Consider the following 19,900-nt stretch of genomic DNA (forward strand, 5'->3'; position numbering starts at 1 on the left):
TATTGTCAAATCTCAAAAAACAAGATGATCAAAGGCTAGTTGACCTTGTAAACTACAGGACCATCTCTGCAGAGCTCCTTGACCACATCTCCCTCTTTGATCTCCCTTCCCTGTGACCTGTTGAACTTCCCCCTGGTGACAGTCCCTTCTCCATTCCTTCAGCAGTTTATCAGTGAGCACCAGAGTAGCATCTCTTAACCAACTATTGGAGTTCCTGAGTCCTAGATTTTATGTGGTCTCTGAACTATTTTCAGTCATTGTAGTTGTTTGGGTTTCTTTAGTTAGTCCCATAAAGACATTGCTGCCTTCCCAGGTAGTGCTTGAAAATGGGGTTAGAAACCATCATATAAAATATACAGTATAAAATTATTTTCTCTAGCGTGTCATCATTTACGACAATTTAGAAATTCTTAGTCCAGAATTGCCACATAATCGAGTAATTTATGCATTATTTAGGTTACAAAAGTATTTAAACAATTACATTCAGAAGGTGCTAACTAGTTTTATACTAATTTTATGTGTGTATCTTAGGAAAATACTACATTAAAATATATAATTAGAAATAGAGAGCTCCTAATGATCATCAGCTATATTTATTCACTACATACTCTAGTTGATTGCCATGTCAAAAAAAAAAAAAAAACAAAAAACAAAAAACATTGCCAAGGATTTGCTTACCTAAGTAGGTGTTCTTTGGCAGGGGAGCGAAGGGGGGGAGGGGAGGAGATCTCAATTGCTGCTGCAAAAGTTGATTTCATGTTCTGAGAAATGACTGCAACACTCATGGCCTACATTGAAATTTTTTGTCACAGTGTTCTTCTTTGAGGAGCATATGGTAGCTTCAGAATCCTTTTTGACACAGTGCTTCCAAGGCAGCCACTACCAGTCCATTAACATTAGTCCATTAACATTAATGTTAATGTCCATTAACATTAGCTAGAGAAATAAACCAGTTTCTCTGCCTTTCCCCTACGTAGATGCTGGTTGTTTTTAGGGACCCAGTGCCTGCAAGGCATAGTGATTGCCACTAGATGGAACTAGTGCTTTGTCCTTAAAGCCCAGGTATGTCTAATCTGTTCCATTTGAGGCCTTTATACACCTAAATACCCCACGTTGTTTTTAACCACTCATAGCAGCTGTTGAGTTAGTTTCTCAGTCCAACTGGTGAAAACTTATCTCTGTACTCTTGTACTTGATGTTCACAAACTAGAAATATCAGGAAGAAAATAAAAGGTCATATTCTTGTCTTGCCTTGTTGCCAGAGACCATTTTTGTCCTTTGATGTCTGTAGTATTATATTTCCCTTTTAGCGTTGCCTCCATGTTATTCCTGGAAGATACTTTTCCTAATTCTCTTTTTTTTCTTACTCAATTTTTCTGAGTCTTAGTTTCCTCATTGGTAGAGAGGGGTTAAGAATACACATCCAGGAGAGTTATTGTAAATAAAAGTGATTTACTTAAATTATTATATTTTTAAATATATATGGATTTTTTTTTAGCACTTTAATAGCATCATTGCCAGGTTTGGGCTATTACAGGCATACTGTATGCTTTTTTAAAAATATAAGACAAAATTTAGGAACTACTTTTCCTTTATTTTTGTTAAACTGAAAAATTCCACCACTGACTTGTCAATAACAGTATTCTTTGCCCATGTCTTGATCTGAATTCAGGAGTAGTTCACCATTCATATTTATGATTGTAAAAACCTTTTATTTTGGTTCGGCTCCCCTCAAAGAGCTAAATTATTCAACATTTTGTCCTCAATGGACTGTTTAAGCTCTGCAGCCCAGCTCTTGCAGTAGGTAGCCTTTGAGTACCTGCAGTGCTGCTAATATTTTCTATACTAAGTTTTAATTTTTAGGTATAAAACTTGTTCTGCCTTCTCTGTACTGCCAAGAGTGCTTTGCCTACACCAGAATATTAATGGTTTACAGATCCATCTACCTCTTTAACTTCATGCTTTCTCTAATCTGAGTGCTAAGCATATAGTAGGAACTGTCACTTGTGTTTACTCTATATCACTGTTTACTAATGAAACACAATGCCATAGAAGAACAAGACAATGAATTATCTTGTGGCCTTCGTGTTCCTCTGTTGTTAGGTTTCTTCATCAGTTTGAGGCTTTAAGCCTTAATTGGAACTCTAAGTACACTGAATAAATTGAGATGATTGTGAATTCCAAAGATAATGTTTCCATTTCACATGCCCCAGTCTCCTGTTCTGTCTACCAACACTGTAATCAAGGCCCAGGGTCTTATTTAAGCTAACAAATAATTATCCTTCATTACATAAGTAGTATGTAACTTGACCTTAAAAGGTTGTGTAACTTGACAAGATGGCAATGAATCTAGCCACCAGCTGTGTCTACCTTTATACTGTCCTGGTACCTGAGAATAGAAGCTGATTTTGGAAGAGACTGGGGGAGTCCTTGCCTCACACTTCCCTCTCTTTCTGGAACGTTTTGGTGGTTTTGGGCCATGGAACTGCATGGTTTTGCACAAATTTTGATTCCCTTTGGGTTCAGAATCTATTTAAAATATGCACTTTTTGCTTGCAGACCACAAGCTATTTAGACATACTTAACATTTTCTGAGATGTACTCATTGCTTATCTTATCTTTGAGTACTGCTAAAACTGGATAAAAACAAAACCTGAATATGAGACGTGGATGATATATGTAAGATTGTTGGGAAATAGATAATGTATTTAAAATACTATAGGTATTACAAATGGACTAATGTGATTTTAAAAAAAAAACAAGATTTCAGTAAAGATTTCTTTGAACTCGAAACAGCAAAGAATTAAGCATGAAAACAATGGAAAGATCAACAGGAGAAAATAAATGTTAGATTTAAATTAATATACAAATTAAAAAGCTTCACTGTGTTGAAAATCAAGATATTGTGTTAAAAAGTATATGTGTGTGGCAAACAAAGATGTGAAATTTTTTAATGTATAAAAAACTCTCTTGAGCAACTAATAAGGCACACTAAGATAAGAGCAATATTGTAGTTATTAACAACAATAATACTGATTTTTTAAAAATGTTATGATATTCTAGATATGCTTCTGAGGATTTGCATGTATTTTAATCCTTACAATAATTCTTTGAGGTAGATACTATTATTTCATTTTACAGGTGAGGAAACAAGGCACAGGGACATTAAGTAACTTGCCCATGCTTATACAGCTAGTGAGTAGCTAGTAAATTGTGTGTTTCTGTGAAAATGAAAGTGTGGTTGTGCATCCATTGTCTTAACCATTATCCTCTGGTGATTAAAATAGGCAAAGGACAAGAAAGGAAATTTTTATTAAGAACTAAAATGACTTAAAAAGATGAAAAATTTTCACTTTCACTAATAACACAAATGCAAATTAACATAAAAGTGAAGTATTATTTTCTCTTAAAAATGGAGTGTTGAGTGAGAAATTTTCACGGAGTGGTGGTAGGAATGTATTTCTTCAGTATGGAGCTGGAGTGCTTGTCTCATTTGACATACTTAGCCACTAGCCTCTCCTGGCAGAAGGCTTGGGAATCAATGCTACAAGGCTGAGCTGGAAGTTCTCCTGCTTGTGGAAGTCAGGAATGTGCCATTGCCTTGGTCACCCTTCTGGAAAACTCTAGAGAAGGTATCCCACAGTCAGGTTTTTTGTTGTTGTTGTTGTTGTTGTTGTTGTTTTTAAGATTTCATTTATTTATAAGAGACACAGAGAGAGCGAGAAGCAGGCTCCATGCAAGGGAGCCTGATGTGGGACTCGATCCCAGGACTCCAGAATCACAGTCAGGTTTTTAACTGTAAGTATGCAGTTGGTTGCGTTACTGGCTCTAAGATAACATAGTGTGCAACGCTGTCTTTTCTCAAAATGAGTAGGGTTTGGCCAGTGACAACTGCATGTATGTATAGGAGGATGGCTTTCTTTTGAGGAAGTCCCTCTGAAGAAGATTGCCAGGGTTTCAGCTTTGATAATAAGTTTTACATGATAAGTTTTTTGTGGCATTATGAAATCTGAGAGAAATTTCATGAAGCTGCGCTCAATAGCCTCAACTGTTGACAAATGATTCTTGATGTTTAGTTTGGTACAAGATGCAGGGAATATAGGTCTCCTTCCTTTATTCAAACTCAGTAAATGGTTTGGGACAATTAATTTCCAATTGTTTCCCAGTAGAGCAGATTTACTTGTATATTAATGAGGCACAGGTGTTAGGCCCCTGGTGTCTGCGTGCCTGGGAGGCATATTTCAGTTGTTTATCTACTCAGCCATAGGTACTGCAAGGTACTCAAGCTTGCCTTTAACAGTTTTTACAGTGAGGCTTTTTAATTTTTTGATTTTTTTTTCAAATTTGTCTGCACCTGTTAAAATTTTAAAACTGATCATGTAGAAAGAAGTTGCAGAGATTTCAATAGTAAATAGCAATAAAAGTTAAAGAAAGTAGTCTATTATATTCAACTCTGCAGCCTGACACTAAAGAGAAATGGGTTCATTTAAACAGATATTTCATGTGAGAAGTTAATATAATTAATGGTATCCTTTTTTTGTTATGTATTTTTGGAGCGGGCATGTCTTTGTCAATGGCAAAAGCAGTCATATATTTATATTAATATTCATATTTTTTCTTGTTTCACTGAACTGCGCTACCAGCATTTTAGAGGAGATGGAATAGCCTCCTTAGACATTATGAATTTCAGTAGCTGGCATAATTATAGCGATCTACATATTCATTAAATCTACAGAAGAACTGTGTCCAAAAAGACAGCCATGCGTTCAGAAACAGTACACAACTAAATATATACGTTTTAAAAGTTGCATTTCTTAGACTTATTTAAAATTAATTTCCTGTAGCATTCCTCTCCAAGCAGAGAATTTTAACAAAAGGATCCCTATGCTTTGGTTTCTTGCATATAGGAAAGAATGGGAAGAACTATTTGTAAACAACAATTACTTGGCAACAATAAGGCAGAAGGGGATTAATGGGCAGCTGAGAAGCAGCAGGTTCCGCAGCATTTGCTGGAAGGTAAGAAGAAAATATTTATTTACAGTTTGTGGTTGCAGTATATCAACACATTACCTGATGCCCTGGGAGATTACCCATGCAGGGGATCACTGAATTTTCCAGGAGACTTGACTCTCGATTTTTTGGCCATCCAAGTTTATCTTTCATAGGACATTTACTAATAGGGTTGAACCACCTTAGTCCTGAATAACTGGTAATGGTAAAGGAGTTATTTGAAATAACTGTTCTTTCATCTCATTTGATGGAGCAGAATTCAAAGCAACACCTTTACGTTCCCCAGAGGCTTCTGCAGAAATCCTTGAAGCTCGGCAGGAGCAGAGGGGGATTTACTTCCAGCTTCCCACTGTATCAAGTGCAGCCATTTAGTACCCTCCCCCCCACCCCTTTGCCTCAGAAACAGCAGATGGAAAAGATTTCTCTCTCTCTCTCTCTCTCTCTCTCTCTCTCTTTTCCACTGGAAACCTAAAGTGAAGGACAGCAGGAAAGAGAAATGGAAAAAAATTAGGTCAATCTCTTAAGAGAAAGGGCCATTGATTACCAAAACTAGTAATAATCTGCAGTTGTCTTTTGTAATTGCCTGGCAATATTGTCCCTTTTTGTTCTCTAAAATGAATTAATTGAGGTTTAGATTTATTTCTGAAATGACTCCTATTGAAAGTTTTTTAGGTTTTATCTGCATAAATTGAACATAAAGAGTCTGTGCAAGTAAAGACAGTAAGAAACGCATGATGTATTAGACAGTTTTAGATTTAATAATTTAGAGTTAATAATTAAAATACATTTTTCTTCTGTTAGATGCAGGCAGTAAAGACAGGAGACCTGCTGCTAGAATATTTGTATACAAATATTCATGCCCCACCCCCCATTCCTTGTTGTTTAACTTTTAGTATCCTTCGTTTGCTAAAAATAAACTCAAATCCAGATTTATTTTATTGTTGTATTAAACTAAATTAAATCAAATTTGTCTTTTTAAAAATGCTTGTTATTTTCATAAGCCAATTGCCAGTTGTAAATTACATTTCTGCCGTAAAAGAAATAACTTCACATCTGAAGCCCTGCCCTCAGGTTGTTGTTCTCCATCCTTTACCTGCCTGTTTTAAGACAAATCTTAAAACTTGAAATTAATCATTGGACTTGGTATCTGTCAATACCTGCATTAATATAAGACTGTAAATGGGAATTATACTTGAACCTCAATGCATTCTTGTTCATTTTTAATATAAATGTGGAGGGGAGCTTGAGTCACTTCCATGGTGTTCCTTTTGGGATCATGTTCATTTGGCCTTTGCTCAGTTTTTGAATTGTCCAAATATATATAAACATTCCCAAATATAATTTATTGGGAATTGGAATGATACAAATATGGAATACCATGAATATGAATATCACTTTCAATTTTCAGGTGATTCTGTTTGGCATAGTTTTACATGTTAGGATTTTTACAGAAGTTTCCCCTTTTTTTTCTTGACAGCTATTTCTTTGTGTTCTTCCTCAAGATAAAAGCCAGTGGATAAGTAGAATTAAAGAATTAAGAGCATGGTATAGCAACGTTAAAGAAATAGTAAGTTGTACTTTAATTAATGTAATTGTTTTCTTATGTATACTTTAAAGTCCAATAACTCTGATTTTTGTGTGTTTTCTTCCTTTCTTTGCCAGCACATCACAAACCCAAGGAAGGTTGTTGGCCAGCAAGATTTGATGATCAATAATCCCCTTTCACAGGATGAAGGGGTAAAATTCATCTTTATTCATATCTCAGGTTCTTTTGCTCATAAGAATATGCTTAGGAGACTGCTTATCAATCACTGTGAAAGCAATGTTATTTAATGCCAACTAATTATTTTTTTTACTCTGTATATTATGTCTCTAAAACCTGATGGAAGTTATTCCATGCTGTGTTCACCCTGTGTTGTAGGAGGTTCACAATCTATTTTTGTTGAGTGGCACTATGGAGAAGTCCCAGGGGACCATAAGAACTCAGGGTAAAATAGGAGAGCATCAACAGGAGGATAGAACTGTTTTATCACGGTTGTAGTGGGTAATGGGGAGACTAGGAAAGCCTTCCTTGATAATAAAAATAGGTAAAGTTCACTTGGTGGGACTGATTGCCAGGAAGAAAAGTGAATATTTGTAGAGAGTCTATTAAAAAGTTTTTAAAGATAATGAAAAAGATCTGCGTATTCCCACTCATATTCCAGGAAAGGCTAAGAATAATTACTACTTTAGAGGTGTTATTGCATAACTTCTTTTTTTTTTTTTTTTTTTTTTGCTGCATAACTTCTTCAACTGCTGCTCTAATTTCTATTTTCTCACTAACAGAAATTATTTTCCAGCTCACATATAATATTAGCATGTTTTCCCTGATACATAGAGTTGTTATAATGTAGTCTACAGTAAAGCAACATAAAATATTAAGTAAATTTTAAGCTTTATTTAAATTCACATTTTAAAAAGTGCCTAAAAATTTGTTTGATCATAAAACCAAGCTTTGTAGAAAGCATTATCTTTCTTAGTGCATTGGGAATTCAGGTCAGGTTCAAGCTGAAACCAGTCGGCCTATGGCTCTGCTCTAATCCAAGCAGACCTTTCTGTTACTGTAAGGGAGTTAGTGGATGTATAGCAGCAAAACTATCATTCACTTTACATAGATAATACAAAATTTTAAAATATATACGGTATTGTTACTGGGAAAAATTGATGTTAGTATAAGGGTGTGTTTCTGATATTAAGCTAGTTTTTAATAAAAATTATTTCAATTTCAGGCTTTCTGCATTGTAAAATAACTCAGAAGGATAAATGTGATCACTTAAATTATTAAATTGAGATCATAAAAGTCAAGCAGAGGTGTAAGATTATTTTAAATAGGTTGTTTTCCTCATTTCAGAGTCTTTGGAATAAATTTTTTCAAGATAAAGAACTTCGATCAATGATTGAACAAGATGTCAAAAGAACGTATGTAGAACCTTGAGTAATTCAAATTAGTGTTACCTCTTTGTAATTTTAGTAAAATACAGAATCCATAGAGGAGTTTTAATTGAATGCAATATTCACCTTGTGTTAATAAAAAAGTTATTTTAGCCATTTTTGATAGTAATGATTATTTTCTATTCTTAAAATGTAGATTTGTTTTCACTTTCACAACGTAAATTATAATATTGATAATCTTAATATTCATTTTTCAGTTTTCAACAATGATTTGAAATTCATGTGCTTTTGATTAAGTTATATTATGTGGTCCTAATATTGGTATTGCTAGAAAAATTTTTCTCTTGATTTATACCTTTGAATCCCTTTCTAACCAAATTACTTTTTAAATGGGAACTATTATTTTTACTGTCTTTATTTCCGTCTCTCTCAAAGTCATTCAGGTTTGCAAACCACTTCTTTCAGTCTACTTATTATTTACCATATGAAAGAGTTGTTTACTTAGTACATGACTAATATACATGACTTTTATATATTGGGCTTCATCTTTCTGGGTCATGTAGTGAGAAGTACATGGAATTTGTGTGGGAGGGTCCTAGGATAAGTTCTAGCAACATATGCTATAATCTTAGACCTATTACTTTCAAGGAACAGCTTTCCTCCTTTTCTGTAAAATGCGGATAATAGTTAACCTCAAAGGATTGTTGAGGATTAATAAATGTACATTGTAATAAGAGTATTTAGATAGACTTGCACTTTTTTTTGAAGATTTATTCATCCTAGAGAAGAGAGAGAGAGTGTGTGTGTGTGTGTGCGGAAGAGAGGGTCAGAGGGAGAGAGAATCTCAAATGGACACAATGCTGAGCATGGAGCTCGATCTCATGACCCTGAGATCACAAACCTACATAATAACCTGAGCCAAAACTAAGAGTCAGATGCTCAGCTGACTCTACCACCCAGGTGCCCCTCAATATGTTAACACTTTAAGCCATAAACAGTTACATAAATGTCAGTAAATTTAATCACTGGATCTGGTATGGGCCATGTATTTGCATAGTCGTGGATATCCCCAGTGCCTTCTTCCAGGTCCTTCTGCAGCTTCTCCTGTGTGCCCCACTGCTAGTTCAACTCTAGCTAGACCTGTTACAAGGTCAAGGCCTCCGGCTCTCTGACATTCACCTCTTTCCAGGTCCCAAATACTGAATAATTAGATGACTGCTATTAAGGTCATACTACTTACTGAACAAATCAGATTTCTAGTTTAAAATGAAAATCAGTGGAGGGATGCCTGGCTGGCTTAGTCAGTAGAACATGTGATTCTTGATCTTATGGTTTTGATCTCATGTTCCACATTGGGCCTAGAGCTTACTTTAAAAAATAAAAATGAAAACAGTGGAATTGTGGGTTCAGAATATAACAGAACTCTACATTACTGGCAATGGTAGCAGGTTAGAGGGGTTGGGAGATATGGGATCATTTTGATGAGTTGGGTTATCTAGATAACCCAAGAGTAACCAATAATAGGGAAACTACTCTCAGAGGCATTGAGTGGCTGTGCTTGACCTCTCGTATACAGTTTCAGAAAGTAGAATGCCCTTGTTTTGGTGTACAAGAGGCACTCAAACGTTTGTTGGGGAAAAAAAAACAAAAAATGAATTTCCTCATCAGTCATCTAAGTAAGTATGTTATCAGTGGCAGTAAAACAGGCTTTTTAAAAACAAAATGCATAGTATATATCGTTAACCAAACAGTAAAGGTATCCCTTTTAAAAAAATTGCCAGCCAGTTACCTTAGAAAATTTGACATTTATAAGGCACTACATGATCTAAAATCCATGATTTTCAATCTAGTCTGTAAGGTACCTCATGATGTAGTAGAAAAATAAAAGAAGAAATAGAGCTCAGTGAATGTTACATAGTGTCACTCATTTACTAGCATCTCTGATAAGAATTCTGTTTTTTACTGTATGTTTATTGAGTGTCTACTATGTCCCAGACTTATCCTTTGCCTTGCAGGAACAGAGTGATAAGTAAGACAGATAAGATCCTGCTCTCGTGGGATATACATTTTAGTGTCAGAGGGGTGGGGAAGTGAGGCAGTCATCCTGTACAGATAAAGAGAATAATTGTAAAGGATGGTAATTGCTGTGAAGAAATAAAGCAGGGTGATAGGATAGTTAGAGGGATGGGAGTTTTAGGACAGGGATTAGAAAAGACATCTCTGAGAAGATGACATTTGAGCTGAGGTATGAAAATTTTAAAAAGCCAGCAATGTGAATACTTAGGGAAAGAACATTCCAGGTAGAGGGAACAGCTAGTGCAAAGTCCCTCAGTGAAAATAAGTTTGATGTTTTGAGAAACTGAAGGGGTATGGTAGGTATGGCAAGGAGGTTAATGATTTAAGTAGGGAAATTTGGGAGAGAGCAAATGCCCGACAAGCAGTTCTATAGGCCACAGTAAGGAGTTAAGGTTTTATTCCAATTGCAATGGGAAGCCATTGAGCAGGGGTGTGATATCGAAAAAGATCATTCTGGTTGCTCTGGAATGGGGTGGGTAGAGGTGAAGATGGAATCTGGGGCAGTAACTAAGAGTCTTGTGGTATGATTCCACATTAAGTTAGTGACTTAGATGAAAGATGTATTAATAAAGATGGTTAGGAATAGATAGGTTGGAGGATATGCATTTTGTATTTTTAAGTATTAATTAAGAGGTCATATGTAGTTTTCTTATATTCATCAGTTTTCCATTTTTGCTTCCCTGTCTTGGATCCTTTTTTACCTCCTATCTAGAGTCTTTAACTTGTTTAATTGTTGTCTTCAAATATGTTCTCTTTCTCCTCCAGTAAAATCCATGTATTACAGCCTTATTTTCTCAAAGCACATTTCTGATCATGCTACTTGCCTAATCTAAAGCCTTCTCTGAATCTCTGTGGTCTTAGAAGAATGGACTTACCCAGACCTCCTAACACATGGTTCCCTTCTAGAGTTTTCCGGCTCTCTTTCTGTTAAATGTCTAGTTTAACTCTACTGTAGTCTGAGAGCAGACACTGCATGATTTCTCCTCTGCCATCTTGGTTTTGGTATGTTTTGTGGTCCAGAATGTGGTATATCTTGGTGAGTGTTCTTTGTGAGCTTGAGAAAATGTGTATTCGGCTGTTGTTGGTTGGAAAAGTACATAGATGTCAGTATATTCAGTAGATTGATGATGTTGAGTTCACCTATATCCTTTTCTGCCTGCCAGATCTGTCTGTTTCTGATGGACAGGTATTAAACTTGCCAACCATAATAGTGGATTTTAAAATTTCTCTTTGCAATTTTATTGGTTTTTGCTTCAGACAGTTTGATGCTCTTGTTAGGTGCATACATGTTAAAGATCAGTATGTCTTCTTGGAGAATTGACCCTTTTATCATTATGTAATGCCCTTTTAAAAAATCTTTTAATTAGTGTTAGCCTAGTACATTTTCCTCCATTCACTTACTTTTAATCTAAATGTGTTTTTATATTTAAAGCGGGTTCTTTGTAAGCAACATATAGTTGTCATATTTTTGATTCACTCTGACAATCTCAGTCTTTTAGTTGGTGCATATAGACTGTTGACATTTAAAGTGATTATTTTTTTTATTATCTATCATATTTGTTACCTTGTTCTTTGTTTCTTTTATCATCTTCCACCCTTTTATAGCCATTGTAGTTTTAATTGAGCATTTTATATTTTATAACCATTTTCTTTCCTTTCTCAGCATACCAATTACACTTCTTTTACTTTTATAGTAGTTGATTTAAATTTCGCAGTCTGTATTTTAGGTAATCCAAATCCACTTTCAAATAACACTATACCACTTCACTGATAGGGTACTTCATAATAACAAAATAATCCTAATTCCTTCCTCATATCCTTTGTGCCATTGCTGTTATTTCACGTATACTTAAGCATATATATATATATATGTGTGTGTGTGTGTGTGTGTATATATATATACACACACACACACACACACCTATGTATGTTTGTATATATGCACACCTATAAACATACATAATTGAATACATTGTTGGTATTACTATTTTAAATAGCTGGTATCTGTTATATCAATTGACAATAAGAAAAATAAAAATTTTTATTTTATTTATTCCTTCTTATGTTCTTTCTTTATGTAAATCTAAGTTTCTAACCTATATTATTTTCTTCTTTTCTTTTAAATAATTTCTTGTGAGGCAGGTCTACTGATGACAAATTCCCTCAATTTTTTCTTGTCTGAGGAAGTCTGTTTCTCCTTTACTTTTAAAGGATAATTTCAGAGGATACAGAATTCTAGGTTGATGTTTTTCTTCTGTTAGCAGTTTAAATATTTCACTTCACTCTCTTTTTGCTTGCATGGTTTCTAAGTAGAAGTTGGATATTATTCATGTCTTTGTTCCTGTATAGGTAAGCTGTTTTGTTGTATTTTTTCCCCTCTTTAAGGACTTTATCTTTGATTTTCTGTAGTCTGAAGATGATGATATGCCTAGGTATAACTCTTTTGGCATTTACCCTGCCTAGTGTTCTCTGAGCTTCCTGGATCTGTGGTTTGGTGTCTGACATTAATTTGGGGAATTTTTCTGTCATTATTGCTTCAAATATTTCTTCTGTTTCTTTCTGTGTCCTCTCCTTCTGATATTCCCATTATGCATTATTTTACATCTTAGGTAGTTGTCCCACAGTCCTTGAATTTCCTGTTCTGCTTTTTTGTTTTTCAGTCTTCGTTCTCTTTGCTTCTCAGTTTTCAAGAATTCTGTCAATCTGTCCTTTAGCTCAGAGTCTTTTCTCAGTTCTGTCTCGTCTACTAATAAGCCCATCAAAAGCATTCTTCCATTACAGTGTTTTATCTCTAGCGCTTTGTTTTGGTTCTTTCTTAGGATTTCCATCTTTGCTTTCTTTTCCTGTTTGTTGCACGCTGTCTGCTCTATCCATTAGAGACCTAGGCATATTAATCATAGTTGTATTTGATTTCTCATCTCATAATTCTGGCATCCCTACCTTGTCTGGTTCTGATGCTTGCTCTGTCTCTTCAAATTGTGCCTTTCGCCTTTCGTTATGTGTTATAATTTTTTTTCCTGGTAGCTGGAACATGATGTGGTAGTTAAAAGGAACTGCTGTAAATAGGCCTTTAATAATGTGGTAATGAGGTGAGTGGGGAGTGGAGGTGTTCTTTAGTCCTCTGATTAGGTCTTAGTCTTACAGTGAACCTGGACCATGACCTTCACAAGTGCTTCTAATTCTTCCCACTGCCTTAAATGGAATACAATGGTTAAAATGGATTGGAGTTGGTTATTTCCCTTCTCCCAGGTCATTTAGGGTCAAAGAGTACCCCAGCAGATTAGGCTTTGGTGAACTAGTTTTCCCTGAGGCAGGTTTTTGTTGTGGTGGTGGTTTGTGAGGGCAGGTTTTGTTAAGAACAGAGTGCTATGTTCAGAATGAATTCTGCCTGCCACAATCCCCCCCACTCCCCGCCACAGGAATCTGAGGGGATTTTTTTTTTCTGATAGTTACTGTAGAAGCCTGGTCAAGCTCTTGGAGGCATTCAGGGGGAGCCTCCCTATTATTGCGTCCCTTGGAGTATTTGACTCTCAGAGTTGTCTACACTGAGCTTTCTAGCAATTCATTAAGTATATAGTTCAGGTTTTCCTATCCTATATTGGAGCCTGCCAGGGATTTTGCTTATGAGTTCTGCTCCAGTAAGCTGTGACTCCCTATATTTGCCTGTTTACCCTGTGTCCTCCCCTCTCTTATAGATCCAAGAAGAGTTTTTTCAGTCTGCTCAGCTTTTTACTTGTTAGGAAGGAGTAGTGATGTCCAAGTCCCTTATATGCAGAACCAGAAATCTGAAGTCCCTCCACAGTTCTGTTATAGACCAGTGCTCTGGCATTATTTTCTGAATGGGTTCTGTGCTTTCTGTTTTCCATGCTTTGCATTACTTGCTTGTTCTCTGTTGGAATGCTGCTTCTTCCCATTGCTCCCTTTTGGATCCCTGAAAATTCATTTTTAAAGACCTGAGTTCATGACCATCTTGTTCATGAAACATTTTCCAGTCTTTACAATTGTAAATTTGTGCTTATTCTGTGCTCTAGTAGAATTTCTTGATAACTTTTTAATGATATTACTTAATTTTGTTGAGTCCTATATTCATTTAGACCTGCCAGTATATTCAATCTGCCAATGTATCCAGTACATTTATATTAATCTCCTCAGGGTGCCAGGTGCTGGAGATGCCAAGATAAATATGGCATGGACCCTTAAGAATCTCAAAATCTAATAAATAAAGCAACCAGGAAAAAAGTTACAGTGTAAGATAACTGGTGCTATAATGGAAACAGTATGTATGAGAGCTCTGGTGTTAGCCCAGGTCTCGTCTTTCAGATCTAACTGGTATGCCTTTGGATGGCATGGATCTTATTTTTGTGCCACTGTGGAGTCTGATGTTTAGTAAAGGCTCATTGTTTGTATATCTTATCACTGATAATCTGTATTGTTCAATTTTAGTAGTAACAATCTTTAACATTTTTAGTCTTCAGAGACATAAGCACACTTTGAAAAAAAATACCATTATTAGCCTTCAAGTCCAAGTTTAAACAAGATAATTTCATCTCATAAGCTGTATTGTTGCCATCATTATTGAATTTATTTGATCTGAATATGTCACTGTATTAAATATTATCTCCTCCTCAACTAATTTTAATATTCCTTTATTCTACTAGCCCTTTTTTGCCTCAAAGGATTTTGTATTCATTTCAATTAATTGTTCCTATGTCAACCTAATGAGGTTGTTACTGTTCTCATTTTTATTACTGAAAAAACTGATAATCAAAAGGTAAATCAAGGAACTTCCAATTTACAGCATTTATAATTCAGAACTTGAATCGTCCATTCTGAACCAATTTTGCTATGCTTCAAAGGCTGTAACATTATATGAAATACATACAGTATTATTGAAAATGATGGGAAATACGGAGTTCAGAATAAAATATCATTTCCATATTAGATGCCGGAGAAGTCTGTTATTTGGTCTATCAAGGTCTATTCTAAAAGTGTATTTGTAGTGTATATATCATTTGCAAATTAACATATTATAAGCTATTGCCAAACAGTATCACTTTTTCTTCAGATGCATTCTTTCTCTCTCCACTGAAATGATTAAAATTCTTTAACTATTATTACTGTAACTTTGACTGTATTTAAAGTTTATCTGATTGCCTTAGTGGATATGGTAGTCATCATCTTCAATTCTTGGTCTTTTTATGTTTCTGGTTATTCTTGCTCTTTTTATGTTTCTGGTTATTATAGGGTTATTATAGTAGCACTTCAGGTAGCTCCATTCATCAGTTAATTACCTTCTTTCCTACTTCACTCTCCATGATATGGTTAGAGCTTTAAGAATTCAACTCTCTCATATTAATGCTTCCTTTTGGTTATAGTTTATATATGGATCAAGCTTTAGATACAATCTATATAAGAAAACTTTGTCATCTCAGGTTTTTATCTTGTAATTTAATATTTTGTGGATTCAGTAATCATTGCTAAAATTCTCTTTTTAAAACTACATATATGTACTGTCCCAGCACATATAGCTGTATAAATTTAAATTAAGTAAAATTAAAAATTAAGTCTTTATTTATGGTAGTCATATTTCAAGTGCTAATGGCTATTGGATGGAACAACAGATATAGAACATTTCTATCATAAAAAGTTTTACTGGGCAGTGTTATGTAGATAATTTATTGTCATATATTTATGTATGATATGACTATCTGCATTTTATTTTATATTCATAGGGAATTTTCAGATATGGTCTGTGCTAGATACTTAACTTTTATTTCCTTCCTCTGCCCTTAAGAGTACCTCCATGACTTTTTACAGTATACAAGTCTCATCTGAGTTTTTAGTCAAATTTAATTATACCTTTCAGTGTAGGAGGCAACTTGGAATTAGACTACTTTGCAAATTTTTCCTATATTAATGATACACAAAAGTAATTTTACAAAGTGAACTTACTGATTTTTAAAATTTTTCTTAAGTCCATCTTCTCCAAAGTCCCCATTTTGAGAGAGATACTGCCAGTCCTCTGGTCCAACACTGTTTGTCACACTGTGCAAAGTTCAGATGTCCTAAATGTTGGTCTTTCTTATACAGTTTCCTCCAAGCCCATTTTTTACTTAAATAAAAAACAAATTCCTTAGGGAAGGAAAATTTTGCAAGCAGTTTCAGAGCAGAATTGATTTTGGTTTGTGTTAATGCAGACAATCTGCCCAGTGTTAAAATGTTAAAGAGAAAAAAAAAAACACACAAGCTGCCATATTCGTGTGATCACACCAAAATAGCAGCTTGTATTTATATTTTCAGTCTCCTCGAGGTGGACTGCAGGCACACATGAATGAGTGGATGTAGTTGGTGTTGTGTTGTGATTTTATTTAATGCAGGCAAAGTACATGCTTGTGCATGCACGACCAGCCCTCACATATGCACTTGTTCACAGCCGGGAAAGCGAAAACGACAACACAAGCCGCTCTCTAAGAGTTGTCGGCAACCTGTGTGTGTGTGTTTCTTAAATATTAAAGAAGGGAAAAACAGATTTTCAGGAATACAAGAAACAATTCTTCTTGTCAAATGGCCTGTAGTCCTGCCTCATTTGACAACATTTAAGGTAAAAACAAAATATTTTATTATTATAGTCATTATATATATATATATATATATATATATATATATATATATATATATATATATGTTTTCCTGTGCTGCTCCTGTTTTTAACATGTATTTTTCCCATTTCTGTTCCGTTTAAGCATGCATATTCTTACCACACATTTACTCTAATTTATGGGATTTTTTTTTAAATTTGAAGAAGGCTCTTCAGTATTTGAGTGAAAACATAGGTGTATTTTCTGCAGAACGTACAGTTGTAGGATCCTCCTAATCTTTGGAATTTGGAAGCAGTGGTTACATGTAGTGGCAGCACAAATATATCACCGTGAGCTGCTGACCAAAAGAGGTTTTGCTTTTGAGATCCTTCTTGTTTTAAATTAAGCCAGCTTTTTCAGCACTACTCATAATTGTGGGTTCACATGTTAATTATAAGAAGGTTCACAGGTAAAGTCTGGTGAGTGGTCAAGTAATAGCTCATCCTAAAATATTCCTACTAGGTATAACCTGTTTAGTAGTAGAACATCATCTTTTCAGAACTTAAATGCAGATTTGGAATTGAAGCTACCTTAGTACTTCAAGGGTAAATGCTTTGAATTACTTTAAAATGTTTTAATTGTTGAAAAGCTACAAAATAGAATCTGTATTTTCAGCTGTGACAGTCTTGTACTTAAAGTGCACACATCTATCTACTTACATGTTTTTGCCCTAATTTTTCATCTTTATGATGTGAGTAGAACTTTTTATTTTAAGTTTTTGTGTTTTTGAGGTGGGGAGGTAGTGGGATAGAAGAGGGCTTGCTGTGTAACTTAGGACATTGGAGAATTAGAATCTGTAATGAACATATCTATTTAGAGGGTGACCCATCTCGTCTCCTGAAACTCCAGCCCTACATGCCCTTTCCTCACTGTGCATTCTTTGCTGTTTCCTGTCATCATAACTCTTCTGCTTCATCATCTCACTTGTAAGGTGAGTTCAAATGCCCACTTGCCATGTTAGCCTCTTGGAGATTTTCTGCTATCCTCTTGGGCTGGATTCTGCCTATTGTCATCACAACAGATTTTTACCTTTTTTTTAAAAAAAAAATCAATGTTCTCCTTCAGTTTGTGGTTTCTAAAAGCTCCTCTAAAAGCTATACATTGCTCTTGTCTTTATTAATTGTGGAAACGATGACAGCAGAACTCTGCCCTAGCCTTTCTTCTGCTTCATCTTCCCATCTGCAGTCCCTGAGTCCATAGATTTCATTTTTATTTTTCTTTGGTTTATTTGTAGCTTTGTGGATTTATTCACTCATTCAACAAATACTACTTGAGAAATTATTACGTACTAGCTACTGTACTAGAAGTTGAAGGTCCTAATAAAGAAAATAGTGCCTGTTATAATTCTTTCATAGATCACATACATTTTATTGTAATTACTTCCCTTTAAAAAATCTGTAAAATATCTCTTTTCTTTCCTAGATTTTCTTAGGCTTTGTATCTGGTACCCATAATGGCATTTGTGTTGTTGATAGTCATCTAATTAAATCTTTTTATTTTGCAAACCTGGAAAGTTGAAACTAGCAAAGAATAGGACTTAAGAAAATATAATTTGTTAATGGCCAAAATGGAAATAAAACCTGGGACTCCTAGTCTTTCCACATCTCTATAATATTTTATGTTAATTTGTTTGCCTTAGATTTAACACTTTTTCAATGCAAGAGATATTAAATGAATACCTTTTGTATGCAGAGCACTCTGTGGAGCAAACAGGAGATGGAAACATTGGTGAGTTACTATAAATCTTACTCAGAAAGAGATTAAATAAATATGGTTTGTGCCCTCTAGGCTGATACACTCTAATGCAGAGTTTCTCAACCTTGGGAGCATTGACATTTTGGACCAATTCTTTGTTGTGAGAGGCTGTCATGTGCAGTGTAGGATGTTCAGCACCATCCCTGACCTCTAACAGCTAAAGGGTCTATGAGGCATCTTTACAGGGCATCAGGGCATCTAGTCTGACAGAAGGGTTCTCTGAGGTACTGTTTTAGAGTTTTCTGCGATCTTAACAAAAGATTTTATACTCCCTTGGTTTCATCTATAGATTTTACTTACTTACTTACTTATTTATACTATGTTTTAGATTTGATGTTTGCCCAGAAGCAGTGTCATAATGCTAGGATCATTTGCTGAATAGAGGAGGCTGAGAAAGAAAAGTTTTATTTTCAAAGTTCTAGAACCTCTTCCTTTGGCTTCTCCCCTCTTTCATTCTACTATAAGTAACAAGTATAACTTAGGCAGCACCTTCAATACTCTGCCTGAATAGGTTCTTAGCTAGGTCACTCTAGCTTATGTGGCACATTTTTAATTTTCTGTGTAACTATAAGCAGCCATGTTTCTGGCATATAATAAGGAGACTTCTTCATCCATTTTTCCTATAACGTTTTTCTTATTTTCATTTAAACCCTCACTGGCAGCATTCTCATGGGTTATCTTTTGCCAGCAGCCTTTTTTTTTTTTCTTTAATCCTTCACTGATGCTATATGCAAGGCCCTTCCAGCTCCTGTCCAGTTCCTTAGATATTCCTACCATGTATTTTATGGCTTTTTCAATAACACCCCAGATTCAGGTATCAAAACCTGTATTAGTTATCTGTTGCTGTATAATAAGTTGACCAAAACCTAGTGACTTGGAACAATAATCGTTTATTTCATAGTTGCCACATATCAGCAGTTGGAGAGAAGCTTAGCCAGAAGGTTCTGGCTTAGGAGTCTCATGAGATTACAGTCAGATATCAACTGGAACTGCAGTCATCTGGAGGCTTCACTAGGGCTGGAGGATCCATATTGGTTCCTTTCCATGTGTATCTCTCTGTGGGACTATTTAAGTTTCTTTCTCCAGAGGAAACTACTCCCAGAGCAAGCAATCGAAGAGGAGAGATGTTCTAAAGAATTTGCACATGTATTTTTAAAACCACCATAGTCCATAGGTAGCTTCCCAAGCCTCCCGGGTGACCTTTTCTCTTCTGTCCAGCTGGAAAAGGAAATGTGTATGGGGCTCGATTGAAGTGGAGGTGGGGGTTGAATTTTGTGGTCCTACATCACTTCTACTCTCATTTCGTTGGCTAGCACCTCAGTCACATGTCTACAACTCTCTGAGAAAGAAGCTGGGAAATTAAGTCCAGCTTGGACCTGGAAAGATGAGAAAGCAGATTTGGTTGAATAGGGAGAGAATGGTGAAATCATCAACCAAAACAGGGAGCATAAGAAGAAAAAGTATGCCTGCTTTCATTCTGTATGAAATTG

The 19,900-nt window shown here is 35.3% G+C and overlaps 1 protein-coding gene and 1 long non-coding RNA gene across 9 annotated transcripts in view; one reads left to right on the top strand and one right to left on the bottom strand.

Annotated features, from left to right (window-relative positions):
• The window catches only part of TBC1D5 (TBC1 domain family member 5), a 535,195-nt gene that overhangs the window by 288,276 nt on the left and 227,019 nt on the right, over positions 1 to 19,900 (top strand). For all 7 annotated transcript variants that reach the window (XM_041733756.1, XM_041733755.1, XM_041733751.1 and 4 more), the window contains 4 exons: positions 4,908 to 5,016; positions 6,488 to 6,577; positions 6,673 to 6,747; positions 7,901 to 7,968. In XM_041733756.1, the coding sequence (XP_041589690.1) occupies positions 4,908 to 5,016; positions 6,488 to 6,577; positions 6,673 to 6,747; positions 7,901 to 7,968 (342 nt within the window). The remainder of the gene's footprint in view (positions 1 to 4,907; positions 5,017 to 6,487; positions 6,578 to 6,672; positions 6,748 to 7,900; positions 7,969 to 19,900) is intronic.
• Positions 18,400 to 19,900, bottom strand: part of LOC121478633 — an 86,910-nt gene continuing 85,409 nt past the window's right edge. For both annotated transcript variants that reach the window (XR_005984570.1, XR_005984569.1), the window contains one exon: positions 18,400 to 19,786. This is a non-coding gene — a long non-coding RNA (uncharacterized LOC121478633). The remainder of the gene's footprint in view (positions 19,787 to 19,900) is intronic.

This window comes from Vulpes lagopus, chromosome 19 (genome assembly GCF_018345385.1).
Source record: "Vulpes lagopus strain Blue_001 chromosome 19, ASM1834538v1, whole genome shotgun sequence".
NCBI lineage: Eukaryota > Metazoa > Chordata > Mammalia > Carnivora > Canidae > Vulpes > Vulpes lagopus.